The following is a 19,799-nucleotide window of genomic DNA, read 5'->3' as shown; positions in this document are numbered from 1 at the left end:
GCATAAAATATACTCTTGGAAATTGTATAAAATTAGGAATTCATGACAAAAACACGCGTAAATCAGTGTAATTTTTTTTATTTTTTTTTGAAAACCGCCGAGCTAGTGCATATATTAACCAAGGGACAAAGTGTCCGAGCGTACATAAGGACAAATCTCCGTAGGACATACATCGACCCAAACTTGTTCAACCCCATTCGACACTAACTTAGCAAGATGGTGGGCAACGATATTACCCCCTCTTTTAACATGAGACCAATTGAAGGATACGAAATTACTACTTAGGGACAAAATATCCTCTAAAACCCCGTCGAAATCAGAGTAATAAATTGCTGCTTTGGATAGACGATTGATCAAAACTTGACAATCTGATTCAAGCATAGCCCTCTCAACTCCAAACCTCCTCGCCAGCTTGATTGCAAAAAGCATAGCCTTCCCCTCCGCGATCTCAACAGGCCAATTTGCACGCACCCTCCTAACCGCAGCAAATAAGACTTTGCCATGGCTATCACGAGCAACAGCCCCCATCCCCACCCATCCCTCAGCAGCCAAGCAAGCATCCGAATTTAGCTTCACTGTACCTACAGATGGGGCTTTCCATGAGGAGCTGCTAGCCTTAAATGGGGCAGCAGTGCCTTTGTATATCATCTGAGTACACTTGCCATGTTCCTCGACCAACCTGTTCACTCTAGCTACAAGAATCGAGTTGTCAAATTGCTTTTTGTCAAAGACCCATTGATTTCTTTCGGACCATATCACCCAAACAAGAAACGCAGCTCTCTGTTTTAGCCTAGCATTTGACCCTCTCCACCGCACCAAGAGATCACACATACTCCCCTCTCTGTTTGAAATCAGCTCATCACACCCACACTCACTCCACAAATTCTGCACTCGAAAGCAATCGAACAAGGCATGCTCTCTTGTCTCATCTTCCACGCCACACCAAGGACACAAAGCCTCCTCTAGTAAGTGACGCCTCCGCAGCAAATCTTTGGTAGGCAAAGTATTAGTGCATAAGCGCCAAAGGAAATGTCGTACCTTTGGAGAAGCCTCAATACCCCAGATTTCGATCCAAGCTAAGTGGAAAGCGTCAAAATCGCATCCCTTCCCTAGCATATAAGCTGTCTTGGCAGTGTATAATCCATCATTCGAAAATGCCCAAGTAAGCTTATCTTCCGGAGCTCGCAAACTAAGAGGAATCGATAAGATACATCTTTGATCCCTCTCGTTAAAATGCTCAGCAATAGTAGCCAAATCCCACTCCATAGCAACAAAATCTACCAAGTCACTTACAGTATTCAAGCCCTCAACTTCCTCACTCATCACATACTTCCCTTCCGCATCTGCAATCCAAGGGTCACGCCATATATTCACCTTCGAGCCATTGCCTATTCGCCATATTAAGCCCTCCTTAAGGAGAGCTTTAGAGCTCCATATACTTCTCCATGAGAAACTCCCTGCCACACCAAGATAAGAGTCGAGAAAAGAGCTATTTGGGTAATATTTTGCCTTCATAACTCTTTCCAACAGAGAGTTTTCTAGGTGGACAAGCCTCCACGCTTGTCTACCTAGAAGAGCATCATTAAAGACCTCTAGATATTTAAAACCCATCCCACCGAGACATTTAGGAGTACACATGTAATCCCATGACTTCCAGTGAATTTTTCTCTTATTATCCCGTTGACCCCAGTAAAAACGAGCCATTGCCGATCGGATACTTTGGATAACCGAGCTAGGAAATTTATACACACCCATTAGGTTTGTAGGGATTTCTTGAATGACCGCCTTTAAGAGTATCTCCTTGCCAGCTCTCGATAATAAATTTTCTTTCCAACCTTGAAGCTTTTTCCAAATTCTGTCCATCAAGTATCTAAAAGTTGCCTTCTTTGATCTCCCTGCTAAAGTTGGGATCCCCAGATACTTCCCGTGTCTGTCTACCTGGCGTATATTTAAAACACCCATCAACTCACTTTGTTGCTCGGCCTTAACTCCACTGCTAAAAGAAACTTCAGACTTCTCGTAGTTAATTTTCTGACCAGATGCTACTTCATATTTGTTGAGTATATCAACTATAACTTCGCATTCACGTCTGTTTGCTCTAGCAAAGAGGAGGCTATCATCTGCGAACAATAAGTGAGAAATAACAGGACCACTCCTAGATGCTTTTGCCCCATGAAGTTCTCCAATCTGCACTTTATTCAACAACATATGGGAGAAGGCATCCGCAACCAGAATAAACAAATAGGGAGATAAAGGGTCCCCTTGGCGGAGCCCCCGGGAGGGGAGCACCGTACCACACACACTACCATTCACAATAAAAGAGTAAGAAACGGTAGACACACAACTCATAATCAAATTCACCCAGCGACCATCAAAACCCATGGTTAGAAGCAATTTCCGCAAAAATCCCCACTCGACACGATCATAGGCTTTGCTCATATCTAGCTTGAGTGCAATAGTACCCTTTCTACCCTTGCTTCTATTTTTCATTGTGTGAAATAGCTCCAGAGCTACTAAAGCATTGTCTGTGATGAGTCGACCCGGAACAAATGCACTTTGGTTCTCAGTCACAATTCCCGGTAAAATAGATTTTAATCTGAGGACGATAGCTTTCGAGACAAGTTTATACAAAACATTGCACAAACTAATAGGACGGAACTCGGACATGATTTTTGGATCATTGACTTTTGGGATCAAGGTAATGTTAGTATTATTTATGCTCTCCGGAGATAAACGACCATGCAAAATACTACTAACAAATTTATAGACATCATCACCAACAATATGCCAAAATCTTTGGTAGAAAATAGCATGCATACCGTCAGGGCCAGGAGCCTTGCAGGGGTGCATTTGTTGCAGGGCTGTGAAGATCTCATCCTTTGAATACGGTCGTAGCAATTCTGCATTTTTATCCTCCGGAACAAAAGTTTTGACATGCTGCAAAACCTCCCAAACCTCGCTGTCCGAAGCTCCCTGTGAAGAAAATAGCCGTGTGTAAAAACTACACACTACACTCTCGATCCTATCCTCATCATCGTGCCAATTGCCCTCATCATCAAATAAGCCATCAATTGTGTTCTTCTTCTTTCTCTGAGATGCTTTGTGATGAAAATAGCTAGTATTCCGGTCCCCATCCTTAACCTCCAACACTTTTGAACGAAGGAACCAATAAGCTTCATGTTTGTTATGGAGATCATCGAGGGTTTTTTCAAGCTCAATCCGAGTGCTACAATCTGCCCGAGACATTGGCAGCTGCTGCAGCTCCTTCAATGCAGATTCAGCTTCAGCAATTTTAAACCCAAGGTCGTCAAAATGCTTCTTACTCCACTCAAGAAATTTTCTACCTATAGTATTGATTTTATACGTTACATTCTGCCCCTCGACCGAGTCCCAAACTCTCTTAATCTCAGCTTCACACTTCTCATCAAGCAACCAAGCAATCAAGCAATTTCGAATTTGAACTACTTTTTTCTCTTTTTTCTCTTCTTTGTAACCTTGGTTCTAATCACAATGGGAGAATGATCAGAGCGATACTTCAACAAATGTTCAACATAAGCGGGCGGGTATAGGAGTAGCCAAGAGGAAGAGGCTACAAATCGGTCCAACCTTTCTCTGACCCAAGTGTTCTCTGAATTACCACGTTCCCACGTCCACCATTGTCCCTCGAAACCAAGATCACGAAGTTCACAGTCATCCAAAGCTTCTCGAAAACGAGCTATCTCACTTCTATCTATATCAACACCTCCTTCTTTCTCCTCATACGGCAAAATCTCATTAAAATCACCCCCAAACAAAATAGGCAAAGTGGTCTCCTCACACAATTGTCTCATAAGAGCCCACGTACGAAATTTGTTTCCACCCTCCGGCCACCCATAAATCCCTACAAACCTCCACGCCACCCCTCCCTTCTTCACATCGCCACAAATATGATTTTGGGAGAAGGAAACGAGAGTGAAATCAATGACATTTTCATTCCAATACAGACACAACCCTCCCGATTTACCTTGACTAGCCACCCCTAAAGCATTAGAGAAGCCTATCCTCTCCTTTAAATTTTCCGCCGCATCCTTACTAATCATAGTTTCCGAGATAAAAACTAGATCAGGGGCTATTATATTACTCCATTTACGGAGTCTACGAACTGACTCGGGGTTTCCCATTCCCCGGCAATTCCAACAAAAAGTACTCATAATGACTGACGGGGTTGGTCCGTGCCAACCTCCGTCGAAGAGATAGGAGCTAGAAGCTCACTAGACAAAGTTTTATTTCTTTTTGCACCACTGACTCCCAAAGGATCAAGTTCCAGACTCACCTCTCCCTGCCCCCTCTTCCTTATTCCCCCTAAAACACTCTCCCCCTCCCCATCCACCTCCATCTCCCTCTCACTACCCCTAGCAGCCTTCTTCCACTTCCTCCCTCCTGAAATAGAAGGTTGAGCCTCTGACACAATCCCACCTTCCTCTAACCCCCTCTCTACCTCGATAGATGCAGCCTCCACTTCCACACGGTTCTGCTCCTCAAGCTTATCCAGCACTCCAAGATCTTCGGGGCTGGCCTCACTAGTCTTTCCATTGTAACATACAATGCTGTCCTCCATCCCCCTTATAACTTCAGATTGAGGTTGGATCACATCATCCACCTTTGCAACATCCTTATCCTTCAGATTGAGGTTGGATCACATCAAAATATAAACACTAATTACACTGATTTACTGATTGACTGTCGAGCGTAAATCAGTGTAATTAGTGTTTATATTTTGATGATTTCTTAACTTATTACGATTTTCAAGTGTAAATTTAATGCTTATTTAACATTTTCCTTAATTTTAATGTATTATAGATAATGCAAAAGTCAAACTATTGCAAGTATTTTAATTTGAAATGAAGGTCGGAAGAAGTATTAAATTATTAAATATGAAATAAGTTGAAAGGGTAGCAATTCAATAAGGGAAGATGCTAAAGTTATTCTGTAGCCTTATTAATGTTATTAATTATATAGAGTTATGTGTTAATCCAACTCATGGTCTTGTTACATTGTTACATATAAATTAAACAAGGATTGATGCTTATAATGTATTCTTCAACTATTTTTCACATCTTCAAAGGCATTCACTGGTGCAGATGTAAACAATGCAAGCCATAAACTTACCAATTCCAGATGAGATATCGCCAATGCGCGAGTTAATTAGTGAGGTTATAATCTAAAACCATATGATAATAGTAGCCCAAATAAACCAACTATGTACGATAGCCTTTGATAGAGTACCAAGGTGACGTAAAAGTCACGGGTTCAAATCTCATCCACTCTCCTTCAAAGTGGAATTAATTTGCGTCGGGTATGGGAGAGCCTATGCTGCATCCACATTTCAAGCCCAAAGGGCCTTTCATGCGAGGGGGAATGATAAAGGATAAAATATATTCTTGAGCCTCAACCATTCTATTGGTTGAAAACAGTCTTTCTTCACATACACGTGGAAATTTTCATCAATAACTTTTTAATGACTTTAGATATTATAACTACAAAGTCAACTTCATTAGTGATTATTGTTACTATCTCTATCCATATTTTCAATTGAATTAAGGTGAAATTAAAGAAACTTATGTATCAGAATACATATGAAGCCACTTGGCTTGATTACGTACGTAATTGGGTTGAATCTATCAAATGTGGACGGTGAGTATTTTGATCGTGATATTAGAATTCATTTATATATATTTTACAGGTAATGTGTAGCAAGTATAAATAAACAAAGACGAGATATATAATTATAATGTTGTCAACTTTAATTTTCTTTAAGATGCAGTAACTTCGTTATATATCAGTTGCAACTTTGGGTATTATTAACTTATAAGACATAAAATATTCTAAAGTTGCAAGTAATATGAAGCGAAAGTAGTATAAAAATAATCAGGTCGGTTTAGGCTTAGCGCAAGTTGCCTAAGGCCCTGTTTGGTGCTAGCATTTGAGGTAGCGGTTAGCGTTTTGACCACTCAAAACACTATTAGAAAAAAATTAAGAGTGTTTGGCAAGGTAGCGATTCTAGTAGCGGTTAGCGATAGAGGTAGCGTTTAGGTAGCTTTTCTCAAACGTTAAAAATAGTAGCGTTTAGAAGTAGTGTTTAGAGTAGCGAGTAGCGTTTGGAAATTTTTTTACTTTTAAAACAATATTTATATGAATTTTGATATATTTTGGTACTGCAACCGCTACTTTTGCCAAACACTCATGCTATTAACCGTTACTTTGACAGCTAACCTCTACCCATTACTAATTGACTGCTACTCGCTACCTTAAAAGCTACCCGCTACTCCACCGCTAAAAACTACCCGCTACCGCTACTTTTGCCAAACAGGACCTAACTGAAAAAAAAAAAAAACACATAGAATAGTGTATAAATATGAAGATGAATATGCAGAAAGCAATATCTAGAAATTAAACCATCAAATAAAAACATCATATTGAATAAATTTTGTTGTTATGTCAACTGGAGAGGCTATTGGTAATGAAATGGTCGATTTAAGGCATGAAGCAAAAGAAGTCCCGCAAAGTTTGGGTGAGAATTCCTCAGACTACGGATGGGTGAAAATATGCGAAGTTCAAAACAAGTCCGGCAACACAATCTCCTTTTACAACCCGTATAAAGACGACGCAAGGGGCGATATAGCCCCCGGAGAAACAGAATCAAAAAACAGCAAGGGCAACATTCCCTTGGAGAGCTATTCTAAGAGGTACACGATCAAGTACTTTAATACAGCTTTCGGGAAGTGGAAGACCATGTCCATTAAAGACCTCAATCACGATTGGTTGATAAAGTTTGACCAAGACGGGGTTGATGAAGATACTCGCGAGCTTCGACCACTCCATTGGTACACAATTTATGCTAAAATTAGCCTCATTGTGTATGATACCGGCTATAGGATTTATGGTTGCGACTATAAATCCGATCTATCACGGTTAACATTTAGCCGCCCTAAATAATGATGATATAAAAAATGATATGTTTACGTCGACCTATATATTCTGTTTACTCTAGTTACCAATAAATTGCATGATCATCTTTTTTTTTTTTTTTGAGGAAACATGATCATGTATATATATATAGGTCATGCATAATGTATGTTTGTTTAATTTCGGTTTGTTGTAATCTTGTTTTCTGTTTTTAAATCTGTAATTGTACTACTGTAAGAGTGAAATTAATTTGTCGTCCTTATCAATTCATCATGTATTGCAGTAGCCAGTAGATATTGTTCTTTTTTTTTTACATGAAATTGAAATAGTATTTTGCATTTTTTTGAAGATTAATTTAATGGCCTTTTTAAATCACCCTTTCTAGGCTTTTTTTGGTACTCTGTACATATTATTTTTGTTTTTCAGTTTTTTTTTAAAGACTAAAAACCCTTGATGTTAAATTCATAAATAAAAAGTCATACGACATCTACATAGAGATAAACTACGTTACATCAATACAGGTACGAGGGGATATACGGGTACGAAAAACAGCAATCTAAAAATTATTGGGTGCGGAGATGGCTTTGGGTAGGACGATTATTTAAAATGTAAAATTAGATATAAATAAAATGGAGCATTGTAAAAATTTTAATGCAACAAAATAAAATGATAATATAGAAAATTTAGTCTAATGTTAACACGACATTTTTGAAAAAAAACCATGAAATCATAAATAAAAAAAAATGGAAATCAGATTCATACAAAAAAAAGAAAGAAAGAAAAGAAACAGAAAAAATATGGAGCTGAAATGAACTAAATCGAGCTAGAATGAATTGTTTATGAGAGATGAAAATTTGGAACTGAACTGAGCTGTACTGAACTAAATTGAACTGAAATTAAGCCGAAGAGAACATGCCCGAAATTAGAAACATAAAAAAAAAGGTGTAAATAACACAACAAATATTCAAAGAGAAAAGAAGAATAAACTCAAAAAGAAAGAAAGAGAAGCGATGCTGCCGTCGCCGACTAGCCTCGCTGCCGCCACCTAAACTCCACCGCCGAGAGAGAGTGTGAATCCCCAATTTGTGAGTTTTGAAGTGTGAAACTGTGAATTGGGGGAAAAGGGTCGACATTCTCAAGTTGTACTTTTTTATAATTTCAAAAGCCCAAACTTACCATTGGTAACGACATTGAGCCTCACGCGCGTCCCAGAAACGTCCCCAAAAAGTCAACTTGCCCCCAAATAGTCAACTTGTCCCGGAAACGTCCTCGAGGCGTATCCTTACCCGTAACGTCTCGGGGACGGGGGACACCGGCCAGAAAGCATCCCCGTGCAACTTAGGAGATTTATATCAAACAAATACATGACAATAAAATCAAATAAAAACATCTTTTCAGCAAAACTATGATGATCGTTGTTGCAAATAATTGTACATTATTTATACCATCTTTCACATCGTTGTGATTTACAGCCTTCTTCGACAAGGGGGTCTATCGAACTGGTGTGGCTGTGAAGAAAATTTTTGCATGATTCGCCTAATTGTAATTGAAATATTAATATCTTTTTCGATCCCGCAAAAATCTACCCATAAAACAACCTCTACAACAATCCATCTAACAAAAATGCAAATCCTCCCTCAAAAGAGAGAAGAAAAACCTTTTCTTCGAAGGAGAAAATTCGTCCTAAAGAAGAAGCTAAGAAAATTGACTTTGGTTTCTAACCTCTTGGGAGAAGGCTAATTATTCTATTTGAACCTCTTTAACAACAACAACAACAAAAAAAAAAAAAAAAAAAAAAAAGAGTGAAGAATAAGAAAATTAATCTATCTTTCATTTTTCAAGATCAAATGCAATTTTACAAAACAATATCAACGCAAATGGACAATTTTCAAATGACCACAATAATTGTATTAAATCAAATCACAACCGTTTATTTTTATTGACTAATATAAACCTTTGATATGGATTATTTTGTATTTAATATTTTTTTAAAAATTGACAAAAAAATAATAAAAAATCACGTTCTTATCAGTTTCATTCTTTGTTTTGATGCATTGACAATATTGAAAAGATACATATGTTTGATAGTTAGTAATTCAATTAGACAATTGATTTGCAAAAGAACAGTTCAAATTATATTTCTGAGTAAAAGATATATATAATATGATTCCAGTTCAAATCAAAGAAAACAAAGAAGAAATATTAAAGAGAAGTATAAAGAGGGAAAAAAAACTGATAAGAACGTGGTAGTTTTCTAATTTTTTTTTTTCCAAATTTTATAAAAATAAAGCATATCAACGATTTGCATTAGTCAATTAAAATGAACGGAAGTGATATGATTGTATACAATGGCCACAATTTTACTATAGTTACTCAAAAGTCATCTGCATATAATTACACAAATAGCCAATGCAGTTTTTATTTTATTTTAAAAAAAAAACCCTAAAAGTTACTATCATAATTTGTAATACCTATGCATGAGTATCTAATTAATAACTTTCCTAAATTAATAACTTTCCTAAATTGGTACTCCCTCGTTGATTGTCACAATGATCTTACTTTTTTTTTTTTTTTTTTTTTTTTTTTTTTTTTTTTTGTTGACGGGATGATCTTTGCACAATATTTATTAGTGTACTACTTTGACAGTTTGACCATAAATATACTTAGTTGCGTATTGGTAAAAAATAATTGAATATTGGTTTGTAAAAATGACCCTATATACTTTCCCATTTAAATGGAATTGATACATATATGAAGTACAAGTCTCTCAGGACTACATATGATTAAGGCTTTGTTTGGTTCATACTAGTTATAATTTTAAATATAATTCAACTATAACTATTGATGATGGATTCGACCTAGGTCTACTCCATATTATTGTAGTATTGTATCGTGTTTGTCAAAGCTTATTTATATTTATATATATATATATATATATAGGGTCGGGATCCGGTGAGAACCACCCTTTATGTGAGAACCCACACCTTATGTGAGAACAAATCTCAGCCGCTAGATTAGATGAAATCCAACTGCTGAGATTATAAGCCTGCCTACAAGCTAACTTTCAGCATCTAATTTATCTCTCCCCTCTATTCTGTCTGCAAATCAAAGCTCATCAATGGCAATTCACTGAGTATGCTCTTCTTTCGGCAAATTTCAGCGGTTTCTTTCTGCAATTTTCAACGGTTTCTTTTTGCAAATTTCAATGGTCGCAATTTCATCCACCATTGAGGTTTGTTCGTAATTTTAATTTTGAATTGCATGTTAATCTGAATATTCAATATATTTTGATTTTACATCTCTGAAAAATTTGGAATTGCATGTTAATTTTCGAATTGAATTACATGTTAATTTTCGAATTACATTAATCGAATTGAATGTTTAATTGCATCAATTATTTGATTGAATTGAATCAATTATTTAGGTTTGATTAATTTGATAGAGATTTTAATAATATCAGATTAAACTTTATAGTGATTGAATCAATTATTTATGTTCTTATTTTCAATCAAATTCAAAATGAGCAAATAAATTAAAATGAGCAAACCTAAATATGTATAATAGAACAAAGTGGATATGAAATGAGCAAAGTGGATATGGAATGAGCAAAGTCATATAAAAATGAGCAAATTGAACTTTGCTGTTATTATGTTCTTATTTTCAATCAAATTCAAAATGAGCAAATAACACTACTAGAAAACAGTCAAATAGCGACGGACTTGTTGCGACGGGCAAATTATTCCGTCGGAAAAAACCGAAATTTCCGACGGATTTTAATTCCGTCGGATATTTCCGACGAATTTAACAATTCCGTCGAAAATTTCCGACGGATTTAAAATCCGTCGGAATATATGTGCTTTCCGACGGAAAATTCCGTCGGAAAATGTCATTTCCGACGGATTTATAGTCCGTCGGAATTTTCCGTCGAAAATATATATATATATGTTTTGAATCACACCCTCCTACAAAACCCTACACATTGTGCCGCCTCCTCTCCCTCATTCTGTCTTTCCCCTGCTTCTCTCTCCTGTGTTCTCCCTCCTCTCCTCCCTCTTCTCTCTCCTCTCGTTTTGTCTCTCCTCTTCTCCCTCCTCGCGTTCTCCTTTCCTCTTCTATCTCTCTCCTCGCGTTCTCCTTCCTCTTCTCCCTTCTTCTCTTTCTGTCCTCTACTTTCCCCTATCTCTCACCAACACTAACCACCACCAACACCGGCAACACTAACCACCACCAACACCGACATCAACAACAACACCATCATCGACATCAACAACAATTTCCGACTGTTTTCGCCCTTTCTCTCTCTTCTCACGTTAAAAACAAAGGTTTTTTGGTCAAATTCGTCCATAAAAACTCTAGATCTAGAGTTTTCATGGTCGAATTTGACCTAAAAAAACCCAATTTCGAGGTTATGTGAGGTCGTATTAAGGTATGTATCCTTTTTTTTTCAATTTCGATTTTATTTTGTTGTTTTATTGGATTTTTTTTTACAATTTTATTGATAATTTTTGGTGGTGACGGTGGTTATTGGTGGCCACAGTGGTGATTTTAGGTGGTTGGGGGGGGGGGGGGTATTTTGCTTAGGTTGGGGGGTTCGGCCGAATCGGGCTTGGGTTAGGGTTGTAGATCTAGGTTTGGTTTGGGTGGGTTTGGTTTAGATGGTCTGGTGCTGTACGATGGTGGTTGGTGGTGGGGGTAGTGGGTGGTGGTGCGGGTTAGGTGGGCTAGTGCTGTGCGGTGGTGGCTAGTGGTGGGGGTAGTGGGTGGTGGTATGGGTTAGGTTGGCTTGTGCTGGGGTTGGTGATGTGCGGTGGTGGCTGGTGGTGGGGGTGGCTTTTTTTTTGTTTTTTTTAAGCATTTTTCGACGGATTTTCCGTCGGATGTTTCCGGCGGAATACAGTCCGTCGGAAATTTCCGACGGAATTTTCGTCGGAAAAGTGCGTTTTTCCGACAAAATGTATTCCGACAACCAGTTCCGACGGAATTCCGTCGGAAACGGGTTTTCCGACGGAAAATTTCTATCGTTATTTCACTGTTTTCTAGTAGTGTAAATTAAAATGAGCAAACCTAAATATGTATAATAGAACATTTAAAATGAGGTAAATACAATTAAAATGAGCAAATATTAATGACATTCATAAGTAATTCAAGGATCTATAAGTTTTGCAAATATTAGCTTGTAAAAACACTAAGTATACAGAATTGTGTATGTATGTGTGTGTGTGTGTGAGTGAGTGTAACAGTGTGTCTGTGTGTGAGTGTGAGTGTGAGTGTGATTGAGTGTAAGAGTTTATATATGTGGGCATTGAATTGCATGTTCATTTGACAAATGAGCAAACCTATCCCCCCCTACCCCCTCCTCTTTCTGCTTGCAATTCTGATTTCAGTTATAATTATAGATTATGAAATTATTGAGTGTGTGTGTGTGTGTGTGTGTGTACATGTGTGTGTAAGTGTGTATCTATGTCTGTGTGTGTGTAAGTTTGTTTAAGAATTTGATTTCAGTTCTAATTATTAAGAGTGTATGTGTGTGTGTTTAAGTGTGTTTAAGGAGGTGCATATTCACAAATGATGAGCAACAACGAACAAGTTGAGAGTCAATCAAGTACCATCACAAATGTGCCAACTACTCCTACAATAGTAGTTTCTCCTAAAGTAGCACCTTTGATCACTCTTGGAGGAACAAAAGAATGGCATCCAATATGCCCTAATGAGTTGAAACCAGCTATAGGGATGAAGTTTAATAATCTTGAAGAGGGCCTTGAATTTTATAAAGGCTATGCATTTGCTTCTGGTTTCAATACAAGGAAGTCTACAACTAAAAGACAAAGAAGAAGCAAAGAATTAAAATATCAGTATATCTTGTGCAATAAGGAAGGATACAAAGAAAAAAGAAAGACTACTGTAGAAAAAGATTTAAATAACAAGGAAGGGGAAAACAATGAAGAAAAATCTTCAATCAAAAGGAAGAGACTCGTTACTCGTGTTGGGTGCAAGGCACATATTGTCCTAAAGCATTGTGATGATAACACATTCATAGTGACAAAATTTCATGAGGGACATACTCATGCACTTTATACACCTAGCTGCAATCTATTCCAAAAAGAAGGAAGGAAAATGAACATTTTACACAAAAAAATAGTTGTGAATAATTCTAAGGTAACACTTTCAAATTCTCTTATGTTTCAAGAATTCTATGTATGTTCTAATAAAAGTTGTTTCAAATGAGCAAATAATTTTTTGCTCATTTGCCAAATAAGCATTGAATTGTTTCATGAATTCTCTTATGTTTCAAATTCTCTTATGTTTCATGAATTCTCTGTATGTTCTAATAAAAGCTGTTTGCTCATTTGACAAATGGGCAAATAATTTTTTTTCTCATTTGACAAATGAGCATTGAATTGTTTGCTCATTTTAAAAATGAGCATTGAATTATTTGCTCATGTGACAAACTGTTTTGTTCTTTAAATAGGTGAATATTGGTCCCGTTACAACTTTTCGAATGATGAAGGAAATTGTTGGAGGATATGAAAACATTGGTGCATCTAAGGAAGATTTCAAAAATTTTCATAGAGATTTAAAAGCATACATTCAAGGAAGCGATGCTCAAATGTTCGTGGATAACTTTACCAACAAAAAGCTGATGTGGAGCGCTTTTTTCTTTGATTTTGAGATGGATGAAGATTATTGCCTTTGTAGAGCATTGTGGGCAGACCCCCTTTGTAAAAAGAGTTATGCTCTATTTGGTGATATGGTATCCTTTGATACCACATACCAAACCAATAGGTAATTCATTTATATGTTTTTACTAGCTATGGCTGAAATTAATGACTTTGTTTTAAATAAAATTAGTTTAATTGCTCATTACTTCTATGTGAAAATTGAATATCCCCATAAGTCTAATATTCTTTGATAAGAGTATGTATATGGGCATTGAATTGCATGTTCATTTGACAAATGAGCATTGAATTATTTGCTCATTTGACAAATGAGCATTGAATTGTTTGCTCATTTCACAAATGAGCATTGAGTTATTTGCTCATATGACAAATGAGCATTCAATTATTTTCACATTTGACAAAAGAGCAAAGAATTGTTTGCTTATTTCACAAATAAGCATTGAGTTATTTGCTCATTTGACAAATGAGCAATCGATTATTTGATAATTTTTCAAATGAGTATTAAATTATTTGCTCATTTAAACTTTATTTTGTATGTGTAAATAGGTACAACATGGTGTTTACTCCATTTACAGGCGTTGACCATCATAAGAATTGCATTAATTTTGCTGCTGGTTTCATAGCAAAGGAAGATATCGTGTCATTTGAATGGCTATTCATATCATTCCTCAAGGCAATGGGTGGGAATGAACCTAATTGTATGATCACAGATCAGGATCCAGCAATGAAAATTGCTATTAGAAGTGTGTTTAAGAAGACTGAACATCGGTTCTGTATGTGGCACATAATGAAAAAGTTACTAGATAAGGTGGAGAAATCAATCATGCAAGAAGAAACTAGTTTCCTAAAAAAATTATGTGCTTGCGTTTGGCACCTTGAAATTGAACCTGCTGAGTTTGAAGAAAGGTGGAACAAGGTGATGATTGAATACCACTAGGAACAACATGAATGGTTAGGTTATATGTACAAGATAAGAGACAAGTGGATTCCGGCCTATTTCAGAGATGTGTTCCTTGGAGGAATAATGCGTACAACATCAAGATCCGAAAGTGAAAACAACTTTTTCTGCTCCTTTATCAATCCTCATGTGTCACTTGTTGAGTTTTACTTGAGATATGAAGCTGCAATTGATGCCCAGAGACACACTCAAGGTCAGAATGATAATGATTCAAAGCACAAATATCCTGAGTGCAAAACACCACTAGGGATAGAAAAGCATGCCTCACATTTATATACTAACTCTGTCTTTTATGATTTTCAATACGAGGTTGAAATTGCTTGTTTTTCTTGTGGTGTTGATGAATTGAAGAAAGAAAATGAATTGGAAGTTGCAACAGTAAGTGAAGGAAATCGGACTAGAACATTTGATGTTGTGTTTAATCCAACTAACTATGACACCACATGTTCTTGCAAGCTATTTTATAGGCAAGGAATTCCATGTAGACATATGATTTGGGTTTGGAAAGAAAAAAGGTTTGAAACCATTTCCGAGCAGTATATGCTACACAGGTGGACTACTATGGCATTAAAGAAACCAATTTTTGACTTGGGAGGAAACCTGTTGGAGCAATGTGCTAATATAATAGACAAGAAAAAATTGTTAAATGATTTATGGTCAGAGATACACACTTGTGTAAGTTTGGCAGAAGGCAAAGATGAAGATATTCAAGACCTTGTGATAAATCTTCAAGGAATAAGAAAGGATTTGGAAGCAAAGAGGATTGCAAGAAATAATGAAACAACAGCTGGAAGTGCAAAAAACAAAGAGCAAGACATTGAGCTATTGATTGGAGCTAGTGTGCCAACTGAAATAATTGTCAAACCTCCAAAAGTTTCAAAGAATAAAGGGACTGGAGTTGATGTATTAAATGAAGAGACTTCAAAAAAGAAAGCGAGTGAGACTGATGTGTCAAATGTTGAAACAAGAGGTAGAAGTGCAAAAAGGCTTAAGGGAGAAAAAGAAAAGGCTGTAGAGCAAAACCAAAAAAAGAAGAGATTATGTAGAGGTTGTGGTGAATTGAGTCATCATGATATTAGAAATTGTCCAAAAAAAGTGTAATGGTACTTTTATATACATATAAGATTTTGTTGAATTTTTATATTTAATAATATATTATTAATTTTGTACTAATCATAGTTTAATGCTTTGCAATATTGTTGAATTGAAAATAGAACATATTCAAATGAGTGACTAAATATTTGTTCATTTCTCGAATGAGCAATAATTCCTTGCTCATTAATCAAATGAGCAAATAGTTAACTACTCATTTTGTCAAATTAGCTATTATATGAACTTGGAACAATTGCACTCTTGTTTCATCTCCCAATCCAAAATCAGCTCTCCTTGGGTCAAATGAGCAAACATATCTTTTCTCAATCATCAAATGAGCAAGTAATTCCTTGCTCACTTAGCAAATAATCAAAAAAGGTAAAAGCTCATTTCTTAAATGAGAAAAAATAGTTGCTCATTTGTGAAATGAGCAAACATTTCTTTATTCATTTATCAAATGAGTAAGAAATTCTTTGAACATTTATCAAATGAGCAAGAATTCATTGATCTATCATTTAATAAGCAAACATCTGTTTGCTCATTTAACAAATGAACGAATATTTCAAATGAAAACGGCTGTATATAACAAGGTTTGTGAAGTAAAAACAAATAAAAGATTGAATTTTAATTCAAATATAATCATCACTATAGTAAAAAAAAGGGTAGGCTTCTATTGGTAAAATCTGTTTATAAATCAGTTTTACATCATTCAAAGACTACTTAAAAGTAGATAAAATCTTAATTTACCCAATTCCCTAAACTAAAAAAGACAAATCATCACTACTAACTATTTAATTCCCTAACATTCAACTTTCTTCAGTCTTTTGCTCTTTCTTCCTTGAACTTTTTCTTCTTTAGGCTCTTCTTTTTCAGCATTTTCTTCTTTGTCAGCAACAGAAACTTTACTTTGCTTTTTCTTCTTCTGAGCAATTTCTTTAACAGATTGAATAGTGTTCACTTCACTTGTAATTATTCCCAGGGTGTACTTTTCACGAAGTTTAGTCAAGATTATCAGCTGCAAAACAAATAACATAATCAAACCCTATACAATTAAGGAGATTTCAATAACATGAGCAAACATGTAAAAGTAACACCACAAGTTGCAGTTGTAACTTGTAAGGCAATGGCCTACGGTATTGCTAGATTAATGGACCATAGAACTCAAAATTAAAGTAAACATTTGATAGGAATCCTTGCTCATTTATGAAATGAACAAGTAAATCCTGCTCATTTGATAAATGAGCAAGTAATTTCTTGCTCATTTAGCAAATAATCAAAAAGTTAATTGCTCATTTCTTAAATGAGCAAAGAATTAGTTGCTCATTTGTGAAATGAGCAAACATTTCTTTGTTCATTTATGAAATGAACAAGTAAATCCTTGCTCATTTGTCAAATGAGCAAACATTTCTTTGCTCATTTGATAAATGAGCAAGTAATTTCTTGCTCATTTAGCAAATAATCAAAAAGTTAATTGCTCATTTCTCAAATGAGCAAAGAATTTACATTATTTTTCTTCAAACCAGGATCCCACTTTGCACAACCCATGTATGTTTCCATGAGTCTCATCACTGCAACTCCACAATGCAAATGATTTTTATCCGAAGACTTCCATGAACCATTAATCACAGAAATTTCCATCCGCTTGATATCATTTGCCAAAATAGAACTTTGTACATTTCCTTCACATTGAATAAAGTTTGAAAAAGCAGTTCTCTGAAAATAAAAACATCAAATAAGCAAACATAATAAAATCTAATCATTCAAGTAAAAGAAACAAACATAATGTGAATAGAGATTAACTTTTAAGCCATACCAAATGTTTTAAAAGCTGTTTATGATCTCCAGCATCTTCGTTATAATAAAAAAGCTCGATATTACCATTCAGTGTGGTAGTGTTAAAACATACCAAATAGTAATGATCTTCTTCATAAACTGGGAAGAAAAAAAGCTGAATATCCTTGTGTGGTACAACTGATTTCATGTACAAATTCTCAGCAACCTCAAAAAACATCTTATTCCGATGGGCAACAGAATCTATCTCATAGTGAATAAGACAGTCCTACATGTTAAAGAAAAAAAAAATTAATTACAACAAAAAAAAAAAATAATTCAATAAAACAAAATAAATGAAAGAATTTGAACTTACGGTAGCACTAAGGTCAAAAAAGAAACGAGCAGGAGAATTTGGATCTCTAAACTGCTCATTATAATTCAGAATGCTACACCAAGCATTAATGATCTCTGTATCAACTTTATATTTATTATAAAGATTCTCAAGATGTACTCTCAAAATTTCAAGACCATTCTCTCCATTAAATACTGGTTCACTGCATAAAAAGAATAAAGAAAGTTAGTATGACTAAAACAAATGGAAGTTAATGTACAAGATAATAAATTCTATAAATAAAAAAATACTTACAAACGATTTTTATCATCAGCAAACATTGCTCTCAAGACGCTCATCTGAACTAGTGATAATGGATTGTAAATTATCATAATGCGGGACTTAAAAGGTGATCTAAGAAGCACTGATGGCTGAGGTTTGCGTTTCTTTGGAATAGAACTCTTCTTTTCAGTATCACCTTTTCTCTTATGCACAATTAAAGCTTCTTGAGCATCAGAAATGAGATCTTGAGGATTAGCAATAAGAGCATCACCAACAGCTTGAGAAACATCAGCAACAGAAGCACCAACTTGTGCACTAACAGAAGCAACTACAGGTTCAATAGGCGCATTGCTAGGGGGAGAATCGGTTTCTTGAGAAAAGACTCCTAAACTGAATGTAGGAGTTCCAGATCCTTTGGCAAGTGAATGTCCTGAAGCAGATTTGAAACTTGAATCTCTAATTTTTTTGAACACATTTTTAGCAGCCCTATCTGAACATCCAACATCAGGGATACAACTTGCTATCTGAACACTTTCAGAAGCAATCTTAGTGTAGGGAATAATTTCAAGCCTTTAAAATCCCACTAGCTTGAACCCCACTGTGATCATACACTAAAGTACGGTGGCGTCCAAAAGGGAAGAAGATAGAGCAAAAGAGTCGCCAACAAGTTTTTAAGGAACTTGTAAACCGTTCACGAGGTGAAGGTTACACCCCTTAACGATCCAAGAGATCGTCAACTCCATAAGGTCATGAACCAAATAAGGGTTCGGGGATGATGGTACAAATCCAACCTAAAAGAGATTGAACCTGCCCTAATAATAGGCTACTACTTTATTCTGCTCGTATTCATGTGCGCTTTCTGATTAACATACAATCAATAGGATTAACCCTAAACCTGTTTAATCTATGTTGGTTGAATATTAATTCACAAATAAACTATTATTGGCGATCACTTGAATTATAATCACATTAACCCTAACAAGATTATTAATTATCTTATTAAGCGTGGTTGCAAGTACCAATTCCCTTTAAACATGCATGAAAGGTGTGATCAAGCAATAACAATAATAAGCATCAAGCAACATAATAATAATCATGATAATAATAATAATCATCATAAAATTATAATCATAATCAAAACAATAATAATCATAAATAAAATAATCATTATCAAAATAATAATAATAATAATATTCACAATCATCATAAATTATAACAATTATAATCATAATCATGTTCATGTTAATATTAAAGCATAATAATAATAGCAAGATCCTAGGCATGATACTAACAAGATTAATAACAAACCCTAGCATGTCACTAAGTAATAAAAATCAAATCTTTAACCCTAACATGATACTAACAATCATAAATATTAGGAAGAGAATAAAAGGTATCATAACAATCATATTTAATATTAAAAAATATCCTAGACATGATACTAGGAATATCATAATAACAATCTAAGCATGATTTCTACATCATAAAATCAATTAATCAATTAAAGTACTTACTTGGATGCCTCGTACCTCTTTCTAATAACAAAATACACACGTTAGTAACTTCAAGGAAAATAATAATCAAACAATTAAATTAAATAATTTAAATAGAGATTTCGGACCAAACCCTCAGAAATTAAAACCTTTCACGTCTAGGGCGAAGGCAACTTCGAATATGGCTAAGTGTTTCTAAGTCTAATGAATGCGGAATTTTGTATGAGAAAGCAAAGTTTAGAAAAGAA

General features: G+C 35.5%; 2 protein-coding genes across 2 annotated transcripts; both read right to left on the bottom strand.

Moving 5' to 3' along the window:
• Positions 1-114: 114 nt before the first annotated feature.
• Positions 115-4,160, bottom strand: LOC145627528 (uncharacterized). The gene is made up of 2 exons (XM_081679913.1): positions 3,618-4,160; positions 115-3,501 (listed from the first exon to the last, which is right to left on the bottom strand). The coding sequence occupies exons 1-2, from the start codon at positions 4,158-4,160 to the stop codon at positions 115-117; spliced, it is 3,930 nt and encodes a 1,309-aa protein (XP_081536039.1).
• A 12,311-nt stretch (positions 4,161-16,471) lies between these two features.
• Positions 16,472-18,080, bottom strand: LOC145627520 (uncharacterized). The gene is made up of 3 exons (XM_081679907.1): positions 17,486-18,080; positions 17,176-17,385; positions 16,472-16,687 (listed from the first exon to the last, which is right to left on the bottom strand). The coding sequence occupies exons 1-3, from the start codon at positions 17,681-17,683 to the stop codon at positions 16,472-16,474; spliced, it is 624 nt and encodes a 207-aa protein (XP_081536033.1). The 5' UTR covers positions 17,684-18,080.
• Between the last annotated feature and the right edge of the window lie 1,719 nt (positions 18,081-19,799).

This window comes from Chenopodium album, chromosome 1, assembly GCF_948465745.1.
Source record: "Chenopodium album chromosome 1, dcCheAlbu1.1, whole genome shotgun sequence".
Taxonomy (NCBI): Eukaryota; Viridiplantae; Streptophyta; class Magnoliopsida; order Caryophyllales; family Amaranthaceae; genus Chenopodium; species Chenopodium album.
The sequence above is the reverse complement of the archived record's forward strand: the minus strand, read 5'-3'. Positions and strand labels throughout refer to the sequence as shown.